Source organism: Petaurus breviceps, unplaced genomic scaffold (assembly GCF_028583685.1).
Source record: "Petaurus breviceps papuanus isolate PSGF00001 unplaced genomic scaffold, PetGlider_PUasm1.0 175, whole genome shotgun sequence".
Taxonomy (NCBI): domain Eukaryota; kingdom Metazoa; phylum Chordata; class Mammalia; order Diprotodontia; family Petauridae; genus Petaurus; species Petaurus breviceps.
Window position 1 is genome coordinate 24,280,293 of NW_027185764.1, and position 21,635 is coordinate 24,301,927.

General features: G+C 39.2%; 1 protein-coding gene across 5 annotated transcripts in view; it reads right to left on the reverse strand.

Moving 5' to 3' along the window:
- The window catches only part of LOC138158737 (small integral membrane protein 10-like protein 3), a 182,130-nt gene extending 161,455 nt beyond the window's left edge, over positions 1–20,675 (reverse strand). For 2 of the 5 annotated variants that reach the window (XM_069084907.1, XM_069084905.1), the window contains exon 1: positions 20,289–20,423. Coding sequence is in view for 3 of the 5 variants with exons in the window: in XM_069084910.1 (XP_068941011.1) it covers positions 20,289–20,474 (186 nt within the window). In the remaining 2 variants the exon portion in view is untranslated. Of the gene's footprint in view, positions 1–20,288 lie in introns of all 5 variants that reach the window. The other 3 variants (XM_069084908.1, XM_069084909.1, XM_069084910.1) reach the window with 2 other exon arrangements.
- Between the last annotated feature and the right edge of the window lie 960 nt (positions 20,676–21,635).

The window sequence follows — 21,635 nt, forward strand, 5'->3', positions numbered from 1 at the left end:
CCTCTCCACAAGTCTGATAGGTAAACTATTCCTTATTTTAGGAGACTGCTTACAGGATCAACCTTTATACCTAGATCATGCACCCATTTAGACTTGATTTTGGTATATGGTGTTAGATAATGGTCTATGTCCAGTTTCTGCCATACTATATTCCAGTTTTCCCAGCAGTTTTTGTCAAATAGTGAGCTCTTTGTGTGTATTTTTTTGCACACCTGATAGCTCTAATAATGTTCCACTGATCTACTTCTCTATTTTTTCCCAGAACCAGAGAGCTTTAATAATAACTTCCGTTTTGGTGCTTAGGCAAAAAAAAAAAAATTTGAGAAACAGATCCAATGGTACAGAGTAAAAGCTATCAGATATGCAACTGAATAATACAAAAATTAGTATATTTCAGGGTGGCTAGGGGTAACAGTGAATAGAGCACCAGCCCTAGAGTCAGGAGGACATGAGTTCCAATCCAACCTCAGACACTTGACACTTAACTAGTCCTGTGACCTTGGGCAAGTCACTTAATCCCAACTGCCCTGCCTTCCCCACTCCAAAAAGCAAAAAAACCCCAAAAACATATGAACTTGAAAAAACTTTTTTTTAAACACAAGTACTTTGTTAGTAATATGTCAAGAAAAGGATTTAGACCTTTACAACATTACATATCTCATCCTTAACACTAGATAGCCTTAACAAGAATAAATAATAAAATTTGTATGGAATATCAAAAAGGCCAAGAATCTCAAGGTAAATAATGAAAAAAGAAAAGGAGCAATGAAGGAGACTCTAATGTCACAAGATCTCAAACTATAATATAAAGTGTAGCATATCAAAATTATTTGTACCAATTTTTTTTTTTGGTCTTTTTGGAGGGGGGAAGACAGGGCAATTGGAGTTAAGTGACTTGCCCAAGGTCACATGGCTAGTAAGTGTTAAGTGCCTGAGGCTCGATTTGAACTCCTGACTCCAGAGCTAGTGCTCTATTCACTGTGCTACCTAGCCACCCCTATACCAACTTTTAAACATTAAAACTGATCAATGGAACAGATTAGGCAAGGTGAGACCCAGAAGCAATTAAATGTAGAAGGCCTCATGAATGTTTCATAAAACCCAAAGACAACAACTGCTGGGATAAGGACTCCATATTCAACAAAAATCTCCTGGAAAAAGCAGAAAGCAGTTTGGCAGAAGTTTTAAACCAACATCTCACACCATATGCCATGATAAACTCCAAATGGATACATGATTTAAATATAAGAGGTCACATTAAAAAAAAATTAAGTAAAAAGTACCTTGTACAACTAGGGATAGAAGAATTCTTAACTGAAGAAAGGATACAGGTTATCAAAGAAGACAAAATGGCCAATTTTTTTAATTATATAAAATTGAAAAGCTTTTGCATAAAAAAAAAAGCAATGCCACTAGAAGAGAAGCAGTTAATGGGAAATTTATGCTACATTTATCTCTGTAAATGGTCTGGAATCTAAATATGTGTGTGTGTGTGTGTGTGTGTAGAGATACATTTATATTCACATATATGATGAAAACACGTAAAAACAAGGGTCATTCTTCAATAGATAAATCATTAAAAGATACAAGAAATTTTCAAGAGAGAAAATGCAAGTTATTTAAAACAATATGAACAACTGCTCCAAAGTATTAAAGAGAGAAATGACAAGTTAAAACCACTCTGAGGTTTCATTTCACAACTATCACAACTATAGCAAAAATAAGAAAAGACAAAAGAGAGGCAGGTATTATTGATGGACCTATGGATTGACCAACAATTCTGGAAAACAGTTTGGAATTATATTTAAAAAAAAAAAAGGTTGACATTCTCTTTAATCCAGGGATATTACTATCAGGCAATATGCAGCAAGGAAGTCAAACATTAAACAAAAGGCCCCATTTAATACAAAAGTATTGATAGAAACATTTGTTATAGTAGCAAAGAAATGGGGGTGCATTACCATCAATTTTGGAATTTTATTGTGCTGTTAAGAAATGACATATAAGGGGCGGCCAGGTAGCACAGCGAGTAAGAGCACTGGCCCCAGTGTCGGGATGACCTGGGGATCAAATCTGGGCTCAGACATTTAGCACCCACCCAGAAACACCTGGCCGTGTAACCTTGAGCAAGTTACTTAACCCCAATTTCTTAGGGGCGGCCAGGTGGCACAGTGAGTAAGAGCACCGGCCCCAGAGTCGGGATGACCTGGGATCAAATCCAGGCTCAGACACTTAGCACCACATCCAGAAACACCTGGCCGTGTAACCTTGAGCAAGTTACTTAACCCCAACTGCTTACCAAAAAAAAAAAAAAAAAAAAAAAAAAAAAAAAAAAAGAAATGACATGTAAAGAATTCAAAGAAGAGTTGTATGAACTGAAGCAAAATGAAGTGAACAGGCTCAGGAGAACAATTTACATAATGAACACAACAATGGGAAGGAAAGCAAAACTGAAAGACTGACAATGAGGACTTCAGAGGATCTGGCGGTAAAGCATTAACAACACAAGGAGGTCAGCACTTTCAGACTGGGCCTATATGCTGATTTGTTTTTCTCGACTGTGCTTCTTTGTTAAAAGAGAGGGAGTCACAGGAAAGCAACAGTGATACATTCAAAAAACAACTTTAAAGCGAGAGCAAAGATGAAATTAGGTTTATTTTTATGATGTTTTCTTGATCTTTGTTACTAATAAAGGAATGTCTAATTTTATGAGTTAATCTTATATCCTAGAAACTTGATGAATTCACTTACTGCCTCAAATATCTGGTTGAGGCAAGTGGATTTTCTAAATAAGCTATCATGTCAAAATTCTCTCAAGATAGTATTTTAACCTCTTCGTTTCCAATGATAATCCTTCTAACATTTTTTCCTTCTCTTACTGAAATTGCTAGCATTTCCAATACATGTAAAATAGAAGTGGTGAAAACAGAGCACTGTATTTGTACCTCTTCTCCTGGGACTACTTCAAATCTTTTTCCATTGCATAGTATGCTGGCTCAGTTTTAAGCAGATAACTTTATTACATTAAGGAAAATTCTCCTTTTCTTGTTCTCTTCAATAGTTCATACTAAATCCCTTAAAGATCCCTTAACTTAAGATCCCTTAACATGACTATTTATAAACCCAGATATGTGCTCAAGTTCATTTATTTAGAAGACAGTTTAATAAACTGCAGTTAAGTCATTTTCCAAAAATACTTTTGCAGTTCATCATAAAAATATAACTGGCTCTAAGCCTACAACTATTTTTGTCAACCCTTCTCTGGTTTAAGTGTTATAGATTCCTTTTTCTTTAGCCATAAACAACTTTCAGATACTTCCCAAATACTTAATACTAGTTTACAAAATGTTTTACTTATTCTTACTCATAACAGTTGTTTAATTTAATTTATAAAATTTATAAAAATTTAATTTATATGTTTTAATTTATAAACAGCCCTAAAATTCCTGTATCCCTGCTCTTCTCTACTTACAGAGCCCCTGTTACAGCTACTAAGGGACTCACTGTCCCTTAGTAGTATTCCCTTAGTAGGGGAATAGAGAATGGGGAAAAAAAGCTGAGAAGTTGTGGGTCCGAAAGGGGAAGAATGATGTCAAGGACATACTTTCAGGCAATAATACCCTATTTATCTAGTAGTGTCCTGCCTAAAATTATTTGACATTCTATGAAATCCTAATATTTAAGAAATCTGTGTTAATAAGAACCTTCTATAAATAAACAAATATCTAAGAAGGTCTGAGTTGTCAGTGAAACTGCTTTCCTACTTGAAATATGCTACATTGAGAAGGTAGGATTCCCCTTTAAGTAAGATCGACCCACTGACAAATTAAAGGGGGCAGTCCCCTTTATGAGTACAGATACAGAGACCCAAAAGAAAATAATAACAATAAATTGTTCCTTCAAGGTCCAGAAGTCTCTTTTCACAAAAGGAATAAAAGATACATACTCAGACCACTGAGCATTTTGATAGTCTTAAAATTAGCCTTCCTGTGTTGCAAGACTAGAGGGAATTAGTGTACTGGATGGAAATGGGGAAAAGAGTCCAAAAAGAATGGGAAGGCACCAAAAACCTACCTTTGTCTCTCTTAAAATTCTGCACAAGAGTACCCCTATTCCCAGAAAAAGGGATGGAAGCTATGGTTGCCTATACTTTATTCTAGGGTTCTGCACTGCATGACCCTAGGTCCTAAAACTGGGGCTAGTATTGATATAGCTATATAATGAATCAAATAGGTTTTTGTAATCTAGTCTAGAAAATATAACCACCATTTACTGCCTACTTCAGCAGAAAATGCATTCTAATTTTTAAAAAGAAAACTCACAAAATTTCAAAAGAAGATCCATTCCTAAATTAAAGACTACATAGACTAGAAAACTAACGGCAAAAGTAAAGTGGTCCAGTGTTTTGAACCCACCCACATTCTGTTGGAGGGGAGAGGAGTAAGAGTCCCACCTAAACACCATCCCAAATGATGTCTATGAAAACATCAACAGAAAAAGATGTGTCAGATATGAATTTGTTCACAAAATTGCAGAACAAAATGAAAAAGGACTTTTATGTTCGAGTGTTAAGTTCATTATGAATAAAAATTTCTCTTCACATGAGGAAACATCAGTGCACAGTTCTGATTGAGGGAAGAGACAACATCGAGAAGTCATGGCCTTGGCCTCTCATTACTGATTGCATTGCCTGAAAACACAGAATACAGAATCTATAGTCACAGACATCAGAGCCAAAATGAGTAACCAAGGAAAACTACTATATCTGGGTACAGGGGTAGGGATCCTGTGGCCTTGGGGTCATATGTGACCTTCCAGGTCTTTGGGGGAGGCCTTTTAACTAAGTTCGAGTTTTACAGAACAAATTCTTCTATTAAGGTGATTTGTGCTGTGAATTTGGATTCAGTTAAAGAGCTGTTCTTGAGGACCTAGAGGGCCACACGTGGCCTTGAGGCCCCATGCTCCCCACCCCTGGAGAGAATCTGGTTATGCCATTAATCTCTCCCAAATCCCCATTATTACTAGGTTTAGAAGAAAAAGACCCATATGTATAAAAATATTTATGGCAGTACTTTTTATAGATGCAAAGGGAGTGCCAATTGTTATAAATGAAAATCTATGTGCTCTGTCCAGGGAATAAACCACACTTGTTGAGGATCCAGGAAGTTTCATAATCTTTATTTCACATTTATTCTATAATAAATAAATAAATGGGCAGCCTCCCAGAAAAGACTATAAAGGATCAAGACCAAGGCAAGCCCTTTTTATGCTGTTTCATTTAACTTTCTCACCATTCCTCCCTTCTGAGCTGGGATTGGCTCCAGCTCTTCTGGGTTACACTCTCCCAACCTGCCCATTAAGCATGTGTGTTAATGAAAAGTCAGTGACCACCCTCCAGCTGGTCTGAGACAGGCCCCTCTTTACAGATTTATGCCTTTCTGCATGTAAACACCCATTGTTCCTATACAATCTGTGGAAACCAAACTGCAAGCATTTCTCACAATTTACCCCATTTTCTCTTTAACAGAAATTTGGTTTCCACACCTTTTAAGCTACCTACCTCTTCCTCAAACTGCTATGCAACAGTTTGACCAGTTCAACTTGCCACACACCTTATGAACCTGTTCACTATGTAAATGTAAACCCTGTAACCCTGACTCCCACTTCCCCTTTAAGTAAGATCGACACATTGACAAATTAAAGGGGGCAGTCCCCTTTATGAGTACAGATACAGAGACCCAAAAAGAAAATAATAACAATCAACTGTTCCTTCAAGGTCCAGAAGTCTCTTCTCACACAACTGCCTGGGAGGGACACCATCTGACAGTTATTGCCACTTGGACTGCCCCAAGGGGTGAAGATCCCCCTTCTCTCTTCCTAGGACTCATAGTTCCTGGTAGCCCCAGCAGGGCACCCCATGAGATCCCAGGGATGAAATCACTTCCTGCCCCTCTCCCCTTTCCGGAACACATGGTTTCTGGCAGCCCAAGCCAGGTGCCCCACATAAACCCAGGGATGAGATCACTTCTGGCCCCACCCCTTTCCAGGACACATGTTTCCAGCAGCCCAAACCAGCACCCTATGTGACCCCAGGGACGAAATGACTCCTGGTCCTCCTCCGGTTCTTGTTGTCTGGGGTCATCTTCAGTGACACATCTCAGCACCTCTTCATCCTCCCATAGGAATCTGCTCTCCTATGTCCTTCCTCCTACAAAAGTGACCTTGGAACAATTTTAAATTACCATCCCTAAGCCTTATGCCCCTATCGTTCTTACAAAATCAAAACTGCAACTTTGGCCAATTGTCATATTCAAGAAACTCACATTAGAACCTAGTTTCTTGTATTTTAAATTAGTCCATTATTAATTCCTCCACCAGGGGATCACTTAAGGAATTTGGAACAGGCTAATTAGTAACATGCAACAATACATTAAGTAATCAATTTTAACACAGTACATATCAAGTCACATAATAATTGCAATTTCTGGTCATGTTATGCTTCTCTCAAGAATTTACAAAACAGACCACAAACCATTCTTCCTTTAACATTATCTAATTATAACACAGACAAGTATGATACTCTTAATCTTTTTTTTTTTTTTTAAGCAATTGGGGTTAAGTAACTTGCTCAAGGTTACACGGCCAGGTGTTTCTGGGTGGGTGCTTAAGTGTCTGAGCCCGGGATTCAATCTCCAATTCTTTCTGACACTGGAGCCGGTGCTCTTACTCGCTGTGCTACCTGGCTGCCCCTGATATTCTTAATCTTACAGTGACCTATGTCAACCTGAAAGTTCGGTTAAAGGAGGCTATAGACTTATATCATTTAGTGAAGCAAAGCAGTTTGACTGATTAATTCAGACTTTGACCCTTATTGGGGTTCAAATATTGTCACCTAAGATGGTACAAAATCAATTATTTAAAAACCTGATACTTTGCTTACAAAACCTTTAATTATAGAAATTTGCCTTTAAGAGAGTATGGACTCGGGGCGGCCAGGTAGCACAGCGAGAAAGAGCACCGGCCCCAGAGTCCAGATAACCTGGGATTGAATCCGGGCTCAGATACTTACCACCACACCCAGAAACACCTGGCCGTGTAACTTTGAGCAAGTTACTTAACTCCAATTGCTTTAAAAAAAAAAAAGAGAGAGAGAGTAGGGACTGGGGGCAGGTAGGTGGCACAGTGAATAGAGTACATGCCCTTCCTCCCCCTCCAAAAAGCAAAAAAGAAAAAGAAAAAAGTTAGATATAGTTATCTTTCTGTGTGTGTGCTTTTTGGAGGGGGGAAGGTAGGGCAATTGGGGTTAAGTGACTTGCCCAAGGTCACACAGCTAGTTTTAGTGTTGTCTGATTTGAATTCAGGTCCTCCTGACTCCAGGGCCGATGCTCTATTCACTGCGCCACCCAGCCACCCCTAGATAAAGTTATCTTACTCTCATTGAATTGCAATAAGCCATAAAGATTTATCAGGACTCACATACCTAAGGGATTCCATTTAACATCTTTCTCTCCATTAATCAAAAACTTTACCAGGATGCCCATCCTAAATTCCAAATTTGTACTAAAAACCAATTACTAGAAATCAATTTTATTGACTTTAAAAGCCAGTTTGGAGGCTGGCTGGTTTCCAACTCCACTGCCCTTCAGTGAGACTTCTTTAAGTACCCTTATTGTAACTGCTGCCCCTCCCCCATCCTCTTCTTCCTGATGGGGCATGGTGAAGTTCTTTTCTTAATCTGATCTGTGATAAACAGAATGACCCTAGGACTCTTTAGGTTAGGCAATCTGCCTGAACTTCCCAAATCTCAGGGTCCCACTAAGAAACTTCAGAAAATTCACCATTCTTCCCAAAAGGCAGTGTTAACCCATATGCCTTATAGAAGGTAGGCATTGCCAAGGGATGTCAATCAACCTTGATGGGCAATATAATTACCAATTCTCTTTTAACAAAAGCAATTTTAACTAAAACTTCCCTTTTTAAAGCAAAAAATAAACCTCTGGACACTGGAATTCATTAAAACTAATTTGTTGTAGGGGTGGCTGGGTGGCACAATGAATGGAACACCAGCCCTGCAGTAGGGAGGACCTGGGTTCAGATCCGGCCTCAGACACTTGACATAAAACTGGCCATGTTGCCTTGGGCAAGTCACTTAACCCAGTTCCCCCCTCCAAAAAAGAAAGCAACCCCCCCCCCAATTTGGTGTAAAATTTCCTTACGTTACATAAATTCCCAAAACAATTCCTAGTTATTACAGAATCCTTAAATAAAGTTCCTTCTTATCTTCTTTTGTCTTTAAACATACTAGAAATTATTCCATTCTGGAATTTCATATAATAGTTTCACATTTTTAAAATCACATTCTTTCCAAAGCCAATTCATATGCAACAAAAAATGAATTCAAAAATTTCTTTAACACAATTTTTTCAGTTAACAATCTAAGCAAAGTTATCAGGTATGGAACAATTACCTTAAATTAGAATATGCCTGTATCCTCTTTTTTTTTTTTAAACACTTTACGACCATAATGCCAAATAACAATCCAATACTCCTGGGCCTTTTAAAAGACATGTGGCTGTAAGTTCCCAACTCTATAACCTCTCCTCTTCCTTAAAAAAAAAAAAAGCTGAAATCCTGTCTCCTTTCAGAGACTTCAAATAAAACTGTTGTAGGTCTCCCACTCTTCTTCTGAGAGTTTTCATCAGATTAGCTAAAAGGTTTGACCCAGATTTTTTTCTATCTCTCCCCTTTCCTAATATTTAATCAAACTACCTCAGACATTATATCATTTTGAACAACTGTTCTTCCCTTTTACAAATCAGGTCTTCCCTTCCTTCACACTGCCCCTCCTTCTTAGAGAGGCTTGTAAAAAGTTTCACTGCCCCATTAACATCTCCAAAAAGTGGATGAGGGGAAGTCGATGCTCTCACACCCCCCCATCCAAAACCATTCCTTTTAAAAATCTCTACTTTAACTGCCCCAGATAGTGTAAAGACTTTTCCTTACCCCATCCTGCAGAATTTTCACAATCTGAATTCATTAAAACTAAACTGGGGTGTTCTTAAGTAACACCCACATAAGGTTCACTTAAAATACTATCAGAATTGATTTAGTTACTTTTCCAGTTACATTCCCATCAGGAAAAACTTTCCACTTTAGGTGAGGCAGGAAATGGTTAAATACTGGTCAGCCTGCCTTTCTTTGTCTTATCTTTCTTTCCCTTCATCCTCCAAACTTGTCTAGAGTTTAGAATGTGAAATTTTTTTTATCACAAACATGAGACATTTCAGACACACACACAGACAAACAACACTTATGAGTGCACTCAAAAATTTTTAGACTGGTCAAAAACTTGGGGTGGCTAGGTGGCGCAGTGAATAGAGCACCATCCCTGGAGTCAGGAGGACCTGAGTTCAAATCTGGCCTCAGACACTTGACACACTTACTAGCTGTGTGACTTTGGGCAAGTCACTTAACCCCAAATGCCCTCCAAAAAGCAAAAAACAAAAAAACAAAAACAAAAACTTACGATCCTTTCCAGATCCAAAAACTCAGAACCCTTCCCATATTTTTCTTCCTTCCATAGGCACCTTTGCCTTTGAGTTCTGTTCCCCCATTTCCTACACTGCTGCCCAGAAGCCTCTGGGTAAGCACCCCAACAATCTATAGGGGTGAGGACTCTCCCAAGTCCTCCCTGGCTCCCCCGAACCATTAATGTCCCCCTACCTTAATCAATACTGAGTTCTGTGGTCACCAGCCAGTTCTTTCCTGAATCTGTTACTCCATACAGCAAACATCTGGGTTGAGTCACAAGCCCCCAAGGTCACCACCCTCCTGATGAGCCTCTCAGTAGTCTTCAGGGGTCAGCCTACCCTGCTCCCCAAGACTGAAGTTCTGGAGCAGACCAGGAAGGTTAACTCTCAATTACCCACCAAGATGATGCCCCAAGAAATGGCATCCCTGCCAGGTACCTCTCTCCTCCAGCACCTATTTCCCATCTCAACTTTCCCAAGATCCTCAAAACCCCCTCCAACAACCCAAACCCAGGCTGGACCAGCTATAAGGGTGGGATTCCTAGACCAGTCCCATAGCTCAGTTTCACTTCATCTCCACCTATGTTCCTGGATCCCCAATCATTCCCTGAGAATTTTAGCAATCTGAAGGGGAAAAGCCTCCTTCTGATGCTAGTCAAATCCCGGACGAGCCCCCAAATTGTTACAAATGAAAATCAATGTGCTCTGTCCAGGGAATAAACCACACTTGTTGAGCATCCAGGAAGTTTCATAATCTTTATTTTACATTTATTCTGTAATGAATAAATGGGTAGCCTCCCGGAAAAAACTACAAAAGATCAGACAAAGGCAAGCCCTTTTTATGCTGTTTCATTTAACTTTCTCACCATTCCTCCCTTCTGAGCTGGGATTGGCTCCAGCTCTTCTGGGTTACACTCTCCCAACCTGCCCATTAAGCATGTGTGTTAATGAAAAGTCAGTGATCACCCTCCAGCTGGTCCGAGCCAGCCTAGCTCAGGCCCCTCTTTACAGATTTATGCCTTTCTGCATGTAAACACCCATTGTTCCTATAGAATCTGTGGAAACCAAACTGCCAGCATTTCGCATACCATCAATAGAGAAACGGCTGAACAAATCATAGTGTATAAATGTAATGGCATAGTTTTGTGCTTTGAGAAATGATGAAAAGGAGGGTTTCAGAGAAATTTGGAAAGACCTGTACAGACTGAGACAAAACAAAACCAGAAGTACAATTTAAACAATAACATTCTAAAGGCAAAGAACTTTGAATGACTTAAGAACTGAAAAATATAATGACCAACCATGATTGCAGAAGACCAATGCTGAAGCATGATACCTCTTGACAAGAGAGGTGATAGCTTTGCAGTACAGAATTTTTAGACATGGCCAAAGCCTGAATTTTGTATGTTTGTAATAAAGATTTGCTTCAAGTTTTCCTCCCAAAAGCGGGAAGAATGGATAGGAGAAAAAAAATTTGCTAGTTGAAAAAAATTAAAATTAAAAAAATCTTCAGTTTCCCTATAGCATCCTTAGTAAAAGTTATTTTACCTAACACAAGTGATATAACCTAACTCAGGTCCTGTTGTGGTTCAGTCATGTGTGATTCTTTGTGACCCCTTTTGGGGTTTTCTTGGCAAAGATATCAGAGAGGTTTGATATTTCCTTTCCCAGATCATTTTACAGATGAGGAAACTGGGGCAAAAAGGGTGAAGTGACTTGCCCAGGATCACACAGCTATTAAGTGTCTGAGACTGGATTTGAATTCAAGAAGATGAGACTTCCTCACCCATTCTATCCATTGTGCCACCTAACTGCCCCAACTCTGGCTTTGCCTTCCATTAAATAACTCAATAAACACTATATTCCATAGCCAATCTGGACAACATTCTCCCAAACTCACAGATTTTCGCACATCAATGCCTTTACTAAGATTATCCTCTATGCCTGGAATGTAAAGGTAAGGACAGAAGATGTATTATATTCCTTCCCATACTCTAAGGCCCAACCCAAACACCACCTCTTCCAGAAAACCTTCCCTAATTCTCCTCTCTACCCACTGACACTAACTTGGTAAAAATCTCCCTAAGACCTCATGGAGAATTTTATTTTCTCTAAACCACTTACATAATATTGTTAATAATATCTATTGATATTTTATCTCTCTACTAAACTAAAACCTCCTAAAGACCAAGATCATGACTTCTCAACTTTGTATCTCCCCAGTGTCAAGGATTATGCTCTGGTGCCTAATAAAGATTTGTTAGTTGATTGGGGATATATTTCCCAAATTTTAAAAATTAACCTTAAGGAGGACAAAATATCCCCCCCCCCCCAACAAACATGCTTAGTGTCCCTGTTAGAGCCAGACTACATAGCTGGATGGAAAATTTCATATTAATTGTCCAATTCTTATTATATTCTGATTCTAACACCTTACTTTCATTAAGTCATTCAGATAGTCAATAAGCATTTATTAAGTACATACTTAATCTATCATTGTTACATCAAAACCGGCTCTTCTAAATGTATATTCTCCTAATTCCTTCCCCTAAGCAAAATAATAAACAAGAAGTCATATAGGTTATACCTATTCTTAAATGACCTCTGGATCTTCTTATAACCTAGCTAATCTTTCTCTTTCCTTTTACCCATAAATGCTTAGTGTTCATCTCTACTCTGTGAACTTCCTAACTGCGAGCTTAGTCTTGGACTCACTTTTTCAATAGGTTTCTGAAATTTATATTCCAAACTTCTTAAGATCAACCAAAAGCTCCTCACTGCCATATTCAATATGGGCAGTCTGCATAATTATGCTTGCTCAATTAACAAAATAATACTATTCCTAGTCATTAGCTCTTTATTCTATGAGCACTGACTGACTACTCCTTAACCCCTTCTTCAACCTAGGCTTCAAGGACACTATTCTCACCAAGTTTGTTTCATTTAGATATACCTGACAAAGTAGCCCAACTCTATGGATTCAATTATCTTGAACACACTGACAACATACACTGCTTATTTATATATACTTCGTGCTTCAAGCAGTCCTGTTCTTTACTTAAATATGTACTAAAGGGGTGGCCAGGTAGCACAGTGAGTAAGAGCACTGGCTCCAGTGTTGAGAAGACCTGGAGATCAAATCCTGGGCTCAGACACTTAGCACTCACCCAGAAACACCTGGCTGTGTAACCTTGAGCAAGTTACTTAACCCTGATTGCTTAGGGGCGGCCAGGTGGCTCAGCGAGTAAGAGCACTGGCTCCAGTGTCAGGATGACCTGGATCATATCTGGGCTCAGATACTCAGCACCACACCCAGAAATAATAACTGGCCGTGTAACCTTGAGCAAGTTACTTAACCCCGATTGCTTTAAAAATAAAAAAAAATTTTTAAAAGTTAAAAAAAACACAAAATATACAAACTAACGGACCAGCTCCCATGAGCTGTCTAAACCATGAGACACAACTGGAGAGATAATAGGTACCCTTCATCTACTTGATTTTTCCTATATGGATAGTTAATTATTTTTCTGAGCAATCATCAACCTCATTTAGAAGGGTTCACAATGTCCTGGGAGTAGATGTCATCAACACAAAGTCATCCACAAAGAGAAGCATCTAGAAAACCTAATCATCTATCAAGAATCCCTTTTTTATTCATTCTACTGAACACCCTCCGTAACAGTGGCAGACACATTCTAGGAATCTTGTTTGATTTTTAAAAATACGGTATGCATGGGAGGCACCTTGTTTAAGCTTTAAAGGAGGCATTTAAAGGCATTTAACATATTTCGATTTGAAATATTTTAAATAAAAATATTTTTGTAGCAAACAAATCAGTACAGTGCTATCTTGAATCTTCCATAAGTTTCAGAAAACTATGACTATAAAGATGCTGCCTAATGCTGAGTATCATTTACAAAAACCTGCCTGTTCCCTTCACATACCATTAGGGATGCCCTTAATATATGTGCAAATTATTCTCAAAGATTTAGAAAAGAGAAGACAGGCATCTATGTTAGTAACTATTTCCTCCATCCCCTTTTAAAAATAAAAAAAATAAGTGTTTTTCCCAAGTATTTTATATCCTCCATTTTACAAATATTTTGAAAATTAATCCCTCTCATAACCCTAAAAATTGTTGCCACCAGGAGAGACCATCTCTGTGAATATTCAATAGGATCCAGCAGTTCTACTTGTCTGTTTACTTTAGTGTCTAGTCCCTCATACAGAAACTCGAAAACTACATTAGAATTAATAAGTAGGGATCCTAAAGCATGAGAAAAGAGTTACAGGAATCTTGCTATAAGTTTTCCACTTTTCATCTATTCTCTTAGAAGTTTCATCCCATTGCTTGCTATCTTGGGGAATGGAGGGAAGAATGGGAGGGAGAAAAATTTGGAACTCAACATCTTACACAAATGAATGCTGAAAACTATCTTTACATGAAATTGGAAAAAAATAAAATACTATTAAGTATAAAAAAGTTTTATCCTACATGTTTTCAGAATACAGAAAACTGAGCTTTTCACAAGCTTTCTATAAACCTGCTTTTGCCTTCACTGCCTCTCTATGTTCATCATTCTCCTCAAGAGTTTAAAAAGTAGTTAAAAGTGTTGTCTTTGATTATAAGGAAATTAAATATCTGTTGACATGGTTCCTTGCCCTTTCTTTTGTGAGAGTTGATTTATACCAGTTAAAGTTTCACAGGAAATGGCTATATTCAAAATTGATACTTATCCCTTTAACCATTTCCCATTTTTCAGCATCAGTAAGCTTATTTAGAAAGAGCAGGTAAGGTTTTTGGTTCTTTTGGGGTTTTTTATTGTATTTATCTTCTCATTCTTATCCTCCTTCCCCCCTAATTTCATATTGATTCTGACCTTTCACTTAGCAAACCTCACTATAGCCTAATGGCAGCATATAACAACGACCAACTCAGAAATTATTCTCACATTAACTAGTTACTCTGAAGGTGAAGAGGAGCTCATTTGATTTTTTGTGTGTTTGATATTGTTTCAAAAGTGCTCAAATTATGTCACCTCCAGTATCTCCCAACTTTATTTCTGAAAAAAGCATTCATGATTTTTAGGTATAAAACTTCTATGAAGTCTACATGCCTTTGGACCTTCATTTCTTAATTTTTTGTCATACAATTCAACATATTTTCAACAACCTGCTCTATGCTAAACTGTTCATTAAAATCAATTAGAATTAAGGTTGATTCCATCTCATCAAGTTCTTTCTAAACATTTTCTTTTTATTGTCTGCAAGAGGCGTTGGTGTATAAACTATCATTATTTTTATGGTACTACTTCTACAAATGCCCATGAGTCAGGGCAGCTAGGTGGCACAGTGAGTAGAGTGCTGGCCCTGGAGTAAGAGGACCTGAATTCAGATCCGACCTCAGACACCTAACACACACAAACAAAAAACCTAGTCGTGTGACCTTGGGTAAGTTACTTAAACCCAACTGCCCTCCAAAAAGAAAAAAAAAAATGCCCATGAGCTCTGCGATGCAAAATGACCAAATATCATTTGAAATTATTCTCCTTACTGCCTTTAGATACATGGTAAAACCAACCCCATCAATTCTTTTATTTATCTTTCCAAGGAGAACCTGTGAGGCATCCTTTCATTTAGCTCTAATTTATAAGATATAAGTATATGCATTCTGATCCATATTCTGATTTCATTTATAATGAGAATATCATTATTGAAATAATTCAATGTCAATCTAGTATGTCAACCTTCATTGGTGCTATGTCAAGGACCTTACATGAAGGGTGAGTTAAATTAATATGTATAGAGACTATTTACAAAATGAGATTTCCAACAGGCCCTAACAGAAAAGTGAAGGGAGAAAAATTTGGAACTCAAAATTTTTTTAAAATGAATGCTAAAAATTATCTTTACATGTAATTGGAAAAAAAAAATACTATTTAAAGAAAAGAAACCAGGGTGACCCATACCACAATCAAGTATCAGAGTAGAGCTCAAGTCAATAATGAAGGATTAATATAAATACTGTGGAATGGACCCTAATGTGCTTTCCAAGTTTGCTATGTCTCTGAACTCCATCTCCAAAACAAAAGGATATCTGAAGTATCTACCTCACAGAGCTGTTGTAAGGATCAAAAAAGTGTTATAGGACTATTTGGGTAGTGTGGTATAGCAAAGAAAGTACTACATTTGCAGTTAGAACATCGAAATCTAAAACTCAGTTCTGCCACTTAAGACCTATTTGATTTTGGGAAACCATTTATCTTTCTTGGGTCTCTCTTCACCAATAAAATGAGGGGATTAGACTAAATGACTTTAAGGTTCATTTTCAGATAAAAATCTATGATCCCCTGTCCTGTGCCCTAAACAGCAAAGAGTTACTAAGAGACCTCTCTAACAACATCCTACAAGATTCTCAACTTCTCCATCCTAATGTCAAATTATGTCACTAAAATTCTAAGCAAAAAATCACAATAATCAACTCATCTTTGTCCTTTGTTCCACTGATCTGATCCTCTTCCAAATCATTTCATTTCTTTCCAAATTCTATATTTATTCCCTTGACCACTGCCTCAGTCTAAGCATGTCATTGTCAACAGACTACATAAATTCCTGGAATGGCACAGCTAGAGAGTACCTTACAAACCATCTGATAGTCTATTCATCTAATTTTATAGATCAGAAAACTCAGAAGATTAAGTGGAGGGCCTATCGTCAACAGTTAGTATCAGTGTCACTGGAAGGATACAAAAAATATATATACTAAGTAATACAAACAAATTTCCAAAGGGAAAGTGCTAGTAGCATATGGTAAAGAAAAATTAGGAAAAGTCTTACATAGGAGTTGGCACCTGAATTACGCTTTGAAGAAACACAAAGACTCTATGAGGGAGGAATATATTCCAGACATGAGGGACCACTTATACAAAGACAAGAGGGAAGAAGATGGAATGTCTAGAAGGAGAAGCATATAGCAGGCCAATTTGACTGGAACAGAGATTGCACTAAGGAGAATAATGAAATAAGACTAGAAATATGGGCAGGTGCAAGTTTGTGAGGGCTTTTAAATGTATATTTGTAGTTAATCAGAGGCAATAGGGAAGTATTGAAGATTTCTGAGTAGGGGAGTGAAATAAAGTTCAGATTTATGTTTAAGGAATATTAAAGAAGGCACTAGCAAGGCAACATCAGATGTCCTAATTAATAAAATCAGGAAATTAATATTATCTAGAAGAAAATTTCCAGTTCTAATGTGAATACTCATGAATTGGGGGGAGAAAGGAAGTACTGTCTCTCTTCCCAGATTACCTTATTCTTTGCCTTTTGCATTTTCCTTATGCAAGGCTACAGCTCATGTTTCTGTAGTAGGTTAATAGTTCAAGCATTAAACACTAAAAGGTTAAATGATTTCAAGATCACACAGTCAACAATAACACTCAAATGGATCTCATCAATTCTGGAATGCCCTCCAAAGATGCAGATCACAACCTACCCACACTGGTCCATTCTGTGAAAGCTGACCGACAGGTTTGCCACAGGCCATATAACCAACCAAAAGCCTTCCTCCTAACATCACCAGGGTCCCTACTGCGCACTCTGGCTATCACCCATTATCCCTTGCTTTTGCCTATCTTCTCTTCCTGTTTTACAGCTGCTTGTTGACATCTTTTACTCTTGTTTTTCAGATTTCTTTACTGGTTATAAGCTGCAGCTTGCTCATATCCACCATAGCCCTCTTCCTGACACTCATCCTTAGTTTCTCAGAAGCAGAAGTGTTCAATGTTAGCATTTGAAAAGAAGGGTCTTTGCTATCATGGGAAGCTTGGGGTCAGTAAAAGAGCTTTGCAATTTTATCTATTTAATAACAAGAACTAATGTGCACATTGTGCCTAGACAAAGGGAGTGACTGGTGCTTAGTAAGTTTCTACCCCTTCAATTTACTCCCTGCTAACTGTTATTCCTTTGATGATAGGGAGGAGGGAAAATGTGATACAGGATGAGAGGTAAAAATAATCCAAAAATCATTTTCAGCCATGAAATCAAACTATGTCTCAGTGTTATCATCCAGAGGTAAGGGAAAGAACTGATTTTCTTTTTCATACAAATAAAGGCTTCTCAATGATTAATCCTCAATAATTTGATGAGTAATCTGCAACAAATAATGACCCCCTACAAATTGAGTGTTTTGCCTAAACTGTATCTAAATGCTGCATTTTATGCAGTCGTAGACCTCTCTAGTAACATACGAATATTTCTTTCTTGGGACCCCTTTAGCTTCTGAGAGTGCTGCTTAGATGAGTAACTACACCTATTCCTTGACATCAAGCCTAAGATCCTTTTCCCTTTTTTTGAAGCCCCAGATTATATTTTACTTCTTTATTTTCTGTAGATAGTTCAACCTCTCCACTGCTCCTAGATTCACTGACTCAAGTCCTGTTATCTACTCCTCCCACTTGGAACTTCCAAAAGCAACTCAAAATGTACCTGCAACAGTCTTCCTCACCTAGCCTACTAAGATCAAGGAAGCTTTCAAGACTGATCAGGGAAAAAATGGCTATATCTATTCACCCTACCCTTGACTTATGATATAAATTAGTCCTTTTCCAGTCATTTATTAATATCTTTGTTCTACTGCCCACTCTATTTCCTATACACATACATTCACATCAGTTCACTGCAAGCTTTTGGAAAATAGAAACTTTACTTATGTAGTTCTGTTTCAAAAAGGTCAAGTGCAATGATGAAATAAGGCAATTTTCATCTGTGAATCTGTCATCAAAATGTAACACAATTTCTTCTTTGTATTTTGGAACTAGTTAAGCTGACTTTTTTAAGCAAAAAAGAAAAAATTAATTAAGCAAGATATTATATACATTCCTGTACTAGGAAATGAAAAGTAATGTTTATGGTACAAAGCAGAGTAATTTTCAGAACTAATGGAATTTTCTTTCCTGGTTTCTTGTTGTCTAGAAAAATCACAGGTCGTGAAAGTTTATCAATTCAGAAAAAGGTCCCTCCAGCTAACTAGCTAATTGTTAAATATCTGACCTAATTAATACCGAGGTGGCACAAAAAGAAGAGAGCATTTACTACTTTCTGCCCTAAAGTGATGTACTATTACTGAACAATACTACTGCTCTCTAACAGCTCTCTCAGTTAAGAGAACTACTCCATTACATTTCTGCAGCAATTTAATGTCGGTGGGTTATGAAAGCCACTTTACTTATATTCACATCAGTAAAGTACTATCACTATTAATTAGCCACAAACAAACAAAATCAAGTTGGAGCTGTTCATTTTAATTTAGGTGAACATCTAATGCAAAGAGCCTCAGAACTTGAGAAATATTAATGTAGTTAAGAAATGAAGATTCAAGAGTGAGCAAAATCCCCCACACACAGCATATGAAAATGGTTTGAGACAAAGCAGGTATCTAAATGAAGTCACTAACCATCGTTGTTAAAAAAAGATGAAAAAATTCTAACAAGCAGTGTGACTATGTTGGCAAGTTACTTCTCTGGGCCTCTGTTTCTTCTGTCAAACAGGGATGTGAAGTAGATTTCTAAGTCTTATGATTTTAACCCAATAATAAGTAAGTTATCGGGCCAGTTAGCAAAAACAACCATGCTCATATGCTCACTCAATTTGTGCCCTGAAATAAGTCAGTCAGATTTATCTCAATTTCCCTGGGCACTCCTTCAGAGAAGTTTTATTTGAATTCCTCAAAAGCTAACAGATACTTTATAGCTACAAGGGTTAATAGGGGGTGGGGGAGGAAAGCATGGTCAAGTATAGCTAAAACAAAGGGGAAAAAAAAAACCCATAAAGAATGTCCACTTAAATTTACCACTACCTAGTACCATAGCCTAAGCGTAGCCTGGAGTGTTACTCAAAATTTCGGTATTCAGTTTAAAGTAACAAATAAAAAGATCACAACTACTACCTGATTCAGAAGATACAGCACTGGAAATCCTTCCGATACAAACCAGGAAGGGGATTCATTCATTCTCAACCTTACAGCAACTTTCTGACCAGAATGAGGCATTTATTTTATGAAATGGAGAATCAGTTCTTTTCCTCACCTATGGTACAATCAATTTACTTCACAGCTGAAAATGTCTTTTGAATTATTTTTGCTTCTCACCCTGCATCTCATTTTCCCTCCTCCCTACCACCAAAGGAATCAAAAGGGAGTAACCGAAAGGGATAAAACTTACCCAAACACCAATAACTCCATTTTTCTGGACAACTTTTTCCCTCTCAAACACCCCGGTCCTCACTATCCTCCAATCTGGACTTTAATTACATATGAACTCGTGTTGCTCTTACAGTTTTATGAGAGTTACATCGCAGCATGAAGACAAGCTATCTCACTTGTGACGCCCCATAGTAACTTAACAGGTTGCTCGGATGGGTCCTGGTCCAGAGGTTGTCGTCATTTGGGAAAAGAAAGAGGGTAAGGGAATAACAGATATTTTACTAATTGAGGGTGCCCGGGGCTCCAACACCCTAGGGACGAAGCACTGTGATGTTCAGTTGCTATTGTTATCGCTGCTAAACATCCTTTTGTGTAAGCAGTCTCCCAGAACTCCGAACACCTTTTGGGAAGGGGATGGGAGGACCCCATTTCCCTCCAGCGAAGGGCAGCGGCGGCGAAGAGGCTGCCACGAAGCCTGGACTAGGCTGCGCTCCCTCCCCACCCCCCTGCCCCGAGGACCCCCCAGTTCCTGCCAGAACGGGGGGGGGGGGGAAGAGTACCTGCAGCCGGACATTGAGCATCATGGAGGCCACGATGTAGAGGTAGGGAAAGTTGATGCGAAGCCGCCAGGCCAGGTCGAAAAAGATGAGCAGGGTCCGGGTCAGCCCCTTGCAGAAGACTCCATAGGAGCGGGCGGCGGCTGATCGGGAGAGCCGGAGAGCAAGGGCGGACAGGGCCGCCGCCATATACCCCACAGCCGCCTGCTCCGCGACCGCTCGCCCGCTGCCCTGGGACCAAGGGGAGAGAGCGCGGCGAGCCGTCGGCCCTGGGCTGGGCAGGCGCCGGGATGCGGGCTGGGGTACGAGGGCTCCGCCGCTGGGCCCGGCGCCGCGGCTCCTCCTCTTCGGGTCTCCGGCAGCGGCAGCAGCAGCCTCCTTCGACTGGGCTGTAGCTCCGCCCCGGGGTGCTCCGCCCTGGGGTCCTCCACCCCGCGGCCGCCCCCCAGCCCGGACGCCCCAATCTACGGCCCAGGCGGGGCGGGTGAGGGGGAGGGGGGAAGGAGGTGGGCGGGGGAAGGAGGAGACGGGGTGGGGGGAGGAGGAGGAGGAGGAAGAGGAGGAGGAGGAGGCGAACTCCTCTGCGTCACGCCCGGCGCAACGTCTTGGACGTGCCGCGGCTCTGGTCCAAGTCCTGGCGCCTGATTACGTCATAATCCTCGACCGCGAAATTCGGTGCCTGCGCAATCTACTTTCTTTCTGCCCTGGCTTCACACCCTTAGCCTACCTTCTGCCAGGTGCATGGAGCATGGAGCATGCGCAGACACGTGTCTCCTGGCTTAAACGAGGAGAGCATACAAGCAATTTAAAACCTAAAAGCATTGTCTTGATATACCCTCTAGTGGCTGACTTTAAAAAATGAAAAGAGAGAAGTAGCCTAAGATTGGTGCTTTTTGTTTTTTTCGGTAGATGGAACGATATAGTTATAATAAATGTGAAGAATTTTTACTTAAAAATTGTATTGCATTTGTCCGCTATTATTACTCCTAATAGTAAACAACTTTGGAAACAGAGCAGCCTCCAGTCCCTGCTAACATTCCAAACATAACTCAGGAATCTCTACTAGTAAATTAGGCTCCAAGGTTTTTCAGGGAAAACTTGTCAAGGAATTATTATGCTGCTCTGAAGGTACCAAATATTCCATAGTTCTACCTATCTTGTTACAAAGAGAGTAACTGGGGCAGCGGACTGGTGCAGTGAATAGAGCATGGGCCCTGGAGTCTGTAGGACCTGAGTTCAAATGCGACCTCAGACACTTGACACACATTAGCTGTGTGACCTTGGTCAAGTTGTTAACCGCAATTGCCTTGCTTTCCCCCTCAAAAACAAAAAAGAGAGTAACTATGTGTT